The sequence below is a fragment of the Plasmodium coatneyi genome, chromosome 12 (assembly GCF_001680005.1).
Source record: "Plasmodium coatneyi strain Hackeri chromosome 12, complete sequence".
Classification (NCBI taxonomy): Eukaryota; Apicomplexa; class Aconoidasida; order Haemosporida; family Plasmodiidae; genus Plasmodium; species Plasmodium coatneyi.
In genome coordinates this window covers 4028004-4033164 of record NC_033567.1, presented here as the reverse complement: position 1 = coordinate 4033164, position 5161 = coordinate 4028004, and the positions used below count along the sequence as shown (strand labels likewise).

Sequence of the window (5161 nt, the reverse complement as noted above, 5' to 3'; positions counted from 1 at the left end):
TGACTATTTAATTTTTCAACACACATTAATTAAAAGAGAACATGTAAAAGGGGGATGGCGACACAGGCAGAAATAGGGGGAAAAGGGAAAAAATGTCCCTCACATTTGTGAACGAACATGCATACGTTAGAATGTTTTTATGTGTCCCTCTTACATTAAAGAAAAAAAAAAAGAATACACACAGGGGGGAAGAAGCAGCAAAGGGGTGGGAACTGGGGATGATACGCGCAGTTATATGTTCGGTGCGTAAGAAGGATGGTGTGCTATACAGATTGTGCAAAATGAATTCCTAGCCTTTTTTTTTTCTTCATGAATTCCTCTTGATGACACTGCAATTTAGGGCCATTGTGAATAAACCACTTCCAAGGCAGCAAATGTGGAAAAGGTCGTGGAACCCGAGAATGCCTACGAAAATGGTGACGGAGGGGAAAAAAAGCTCGTGTTGACATGCATTTCAGAATACAGCAGGCGGGCATATGTTGACGCGCATTTGTGGAGGGAACAGAAAAGTTCATGTGTCGTTACCCTTAATGGGGTTGGGCTTCTTCATAGAATAGAAGGCGGCCCCCAGGCAATAAAGTGCAGCCAGGAAAATGAGAAAGGTGATCTCCTTGGGAATGAGGCCCACTATATAGTCCTTCAAAAATATAGCGTGCAGAAGCCCAGCTATGACATAAGTGCAGGCCCGCGTAATCCTATTGCCCGTACTGAAGCGGCTGAAGCATATGAATAAACACCCAAAGAGGGATGTCAATCCTTGTAGTATAATATAATATAAAAATTGTATCTTGTTGAAAAGCAGTGCGGGTACTGGTAAACAGGATCCACTAATCATTAGGAAAATGCCAATATGATCTATCTTCTCAATCAAGAAATATAACTCTGGTTTCCATTCAAAGTTGTGAAGTAAGAAGGAAGCAAAAAAATTAAAGAACATACATAAAGCTGCAATGGAGGTAAAAATTTTTGCTCTTAATGTTTTCGATATGAGTAACATGTAGGTAATCCAAATGGGGGAAGTAAGTACTAGCAATAAATGGATCTTTCCTTGAAGTATTGTTTTTACTTTTCTTTCCATATAATTAATTAACATAATTTTATTTATTTTTTTTTCATTAAACATTTCTACTATCTGCTTATCATTTGGGGATAAAATGCTCGATCTCATAAATTCCGTTATTGTCTCATCATTTATGTCTGTCGTTCCAGCCAGATCGAAGATGTCTATATTCTGGGACCTCTGTTTCAAATAATTTATGGCCTTTTTACACGAATTTGCCGTCACACCGGTTTTTATGGCATCCATATTGTTTCTTCCTTTTTATACGGAGCGTGGTTAAGTTTATATTGTGCGTCAAGGCTATATATGTGTATGTCACGTGTATTCGTCTACTGACCTTTATGGTGACTTTTTCGCTAACCTCTGTTCTGACTCTTCTACTGGCTCTTGTGCGTACTCTTCTATTTACATTTTTTCTTCCTTTTTTTTTTTTTTTTTGTGCGTGTACCTTTTTATTTTGTCGCTATCCACCCAATAGAGAAAACGACTCTTATTTTAGTCATATATCAGTGAGTTCGTTTTTTTTTTTTTTTTTTTTTCCTTGGAAGTTGGTTTTGTGTGTGCTGAATTTTTAATTTTTTTTTTCTTCGGAACACCAATTTCTTCGATGGTTTTTTTTTTTTTTTTTTTTGGTAATATTTTACGCGGTTTAATTTTGCTTTTCGCGCGCTCGCTGGTGCACGTTGCACTTGTTTCGCGCACAGCAGCGACGGCAAGGACGAAAATATTTTTTTGCACTCTGCTTCGCGGTTGCTAATTTGCTATTTCAAATTTTCACATTTTGTATTACACGTTTTGCGTTTCACAATTCACAATGCCATTTAACCTTTCGGTTTGGCTCTTAGCAGCCTTAGGAATTAGTCACTTCACAGCTTCGCTAACTTACACTTTTACACCGCGACGCCGCACACTCAGCGCATTTCACTTTTCATGAATCACCCGCAGCAGCTCCTCCCACTACCTACATAAGAACGGCCTGTTCACCGAAAAAACTCATCTCAACCTTGACGGTTGAATTTTATGAGAATGCGAGAAGAATAAAGAAAAAGGAAGGTGCTAACATTTTGGAAAAAAAATTTGTGTATAAGGAAGAAAAGAAATATGGAGGTAGAAACTTGTAAGAGAAAAAATAAACATTTTGGTTATTCGTGAAAAAATTGCAAACAACTGAATGAAGTAAATAACTTCCCAACAAGTCAGTTAAGGATAAAAATTTCCCAACAAATCAGAATGATATAAAGAATTTCTTGGGCTTATGTTGATTACACATGAACATAAGCACCTTAGTACAATACGAAAAAAAAAATGAAAAAGTAAAAAAAAAAAGTAGCAAATAGTACAAATATTATAACACATTATGTGTATCGCTTAATGGAAGGAAAGTGAAATATTGTTCTCATATTCCATTTCCACTTATATTGCACACTTCGGCTATGTCAAAGTGTCTTGTAATAAATGATCTAAATAAAACTCCTTATCCACGATGTTTTCTTCCCTTTCACACTCCTCAAACAACAAAGCCAAAATAAGCATCCACAATTTCCGGGTTTGACGATTTTTCCGGTAGAAGTCCTTTTGCAGTTGTTGCTGTTCCGATTCGTCCGGATTCATCCTTTCCACGTTGTCTAACAAATGCTTGAACCAATCTGCTGTTTGACTATTCCATTCCATAAGGGCATGTTGCTTTGCAACCCACTGTTTCCACAACTCCTTTTTACGGTTTTCCATGGAAGAAACATCACTATTATTGTTCAATTCACCCTGCTCAGCACCCCTTTGATGCTCCTTCCAACTTACCTTTAGGTCATGAAACCAAGGTTGGGTTTTTATTTCCACTAATACATTCATATTCTGTTGTATCCAATTAACCCAGTATGTGATCCACGTTAAGGACCTATGCTCCTTCTCTAAGCCAGAAGGAATCTCCTCCTTAAGAACGAAGTCTTCCTCCCTAAACCCGGAATCTGGACATGGAACCCCCTTGTTAGGAACATTTTTCTTAGAAAGAAAGTCTACCTCCCTAAACTCTAAACCTGAACTTGGAACATCTTCCTTAGGAACATAGTCTTCCTCCCTAAACCCTAAACCTGAACATTGGGTCGAATTCGTAGGATCCTGAAACGGGAACCCTAAACCTGAACTTTGAACATTTCCTTCAGGAATGTCTCCCTTAAGAACAAAGTCTTCCTCACTAAATCCAGAACCTGAAATTGGAACATCTTCCTTAGGAACACATTCCTTAGGAGTCTTTTCCTCTTTTATGAACTCACTTCCCATAAATTCCTCCACAATTGTTTTAACAAAGTCCCCCTTCGTCGAATGGAGGTCTTCTCTTTGACATTCGTCTAAGACTTCTAAATGAATATCAATAATGGTACGGCGACGAACAGGGCGACTAACGCCCTGTTTTTTGGGTCTCTTCGTTTTCGTTGGAACAGATCTTGGTTGTCTGCGTTCCTTTACTAAGGTATATTCATGTGGACCATCTTGGTCGTCCACATGAGCAAGGAGTTGTTCTTCTAAGGAAGGAGAACCACGTACTTTATGAGCTCTTCTGTAACGTTTTCTTTTTTTACCGAGGAAAAAATACTAAAAAAAAAAAAAAAAAAGAAAAAGTAATTTTTAAAGCGTGAAATGTTGCTCTTAAGACCGGAACAATCAGCATAAAATAAGTGCGAATTGTACATCTAAGGTAAAAAGAGGGGGTTAAAACGTGTTCCATTTTTTTTTTTTTTCTTTCCTTTTCATTGTATGCACACCTTAGATGCATAGCCCTTCCTAAAACAGCTAAACAACAGACCATATTGTTGTTCCTATACCCTAACACTCTTTAGTTACCATACCCTCACGCACTTCCTTACCCAAAAACCGGGACCTTACATCCTCCAGTGTCAAACACCATACGCCTAAGTGCGGGATCCTACACCCCTAAGTGCAAAATCCTACACACACCTTAAAATGCGAAATCCTACACACCCCCTAAAATGCGAAATCCAATACACTGAAACCGTAACCTTAAACGCGGAATCCTAAATTTTTTTTTTTTCTTTCTTTCCTTTTTTTTCTTTTTCTTTTTCTTTCTTTTCTCTCTTTTTTTTTTTCTTTTTCTTTTTTTCTCTTACCTTCCAAAGTAGATAACTCATAGCAGAAAGACCCATTAGAATAGGGATTAAGGGAAGGTATGGAGTAAGATCGGAAGGGTTGACCACCCCCTCCTTCCATCCTCCTCCCTTCTTTGTAATTACACCTGCTGATCCAATTTTTGGTGTTACTACTGCTGCTGGTGTTGGTGATTGTCCTTGCCGTGGTGTGGATGGTCTTCTTGGTGGTGGTGGTGGTGGAGGTCTTGCTGGTAAGACAGGGGATGCTGGTGCTTGAGGCTGGGCACCTGGATCACCAGCAGCAGGTGCAACAGCAGCAACACCACCAGAAGCTTCGGAACCTGCAGTGGCGTGTCCAGAAGAACCTGGATTCCAGGTTCCTGTGGAACCGGAACCGGAAGAACCTGGGTTCCAGGTGCCAGTGGAACCGGTACCAGAAGAGGCAGGGTTCCAAGTTCCAGTACTACCTGGACCGGAAGAACCGGGCTCCCCGCCTGTAAAGTAAATAAGGGAGAAAGAATGAATTATATATGATTAAAAGTTGTGGTACATATGGACCTTCCCCTGCACTGCGTACCTTGGTCTGCACACATCCTTATTTTATTTTTTATTTTTCACCTTTTAATTTTTAACTTTCTAATTTTTAATTTCTTACGTCCTAATTTTTTATTTTTTAATTTTTTACTTCTTACACTTCTTTCACTTTCTAATTTTTTACTGTCCCATTTTTTTACTTCTTAATTTTTTGTACGTCCTAATTTTTTTTACACTTCTTTTCACTTTCTAATATTTTTTACGGGTCCTAATTTTTTACGTCCAGAATTTTTTCAAGTCCTAATTTTTTTTTACACTTCTTTCACTTTCTAATATTTTTTACGGGTCCTAATTTTTTACGTCCAGAATTTTTTTAAGTCCTAATTTTTTTTACACTTCTTTCACTTTCTAATATTTTTTACTTTTTACACAACTTACTTTCTAATTTTTTTACGTTGTAATTTTT

The 5161-nt window shown here is 37.9% G+C and overlaps 2 protein-coding genes across 2 annotated transcripts; both read right to left on the bottom strand.

Annotated features, from left to right (window-relative positions):
* Positions 1 to 307: 307 nt before the first annotated feature.
* On the bottom strand, positions 308 to 1306 carry PCOAH_00045630 (Hemolysin; the record flags this gene model as incomplete). Its single annotated transcript, XM_020061347.1, has 2 exons — positions 308 to 405; positions 526 to 1306. 2 exons carry the CDS (start codon positions 1304 to 1306, stop codon positions 308 to 310), a joined length of 879 nt encoding a protein of 292 aa, XP_019916381.1.
* Positions 1307 to 2491: 1185 nt separating this feature from the next.
* On the bottom strand, positions 2492 to 4754 carry PCOAH_00045620 (SICA antigen; the record flags this gene model as incomplete). The annotated part of the gene is made up of 3 exons (XM_020061346.1): positions 2492 to 3649; positions 4183 to 4655; positions 4739 to 4754. 3 exons carry the CDS (start codon positions 4752 to 4754, stop codon positions 2492 to 2494), a joined length of 1647 nt encoding a protein of 548 aa, XP_019916676.1.
* Positions 4755 to 5161: the final 407 nt, after the last annotated feature.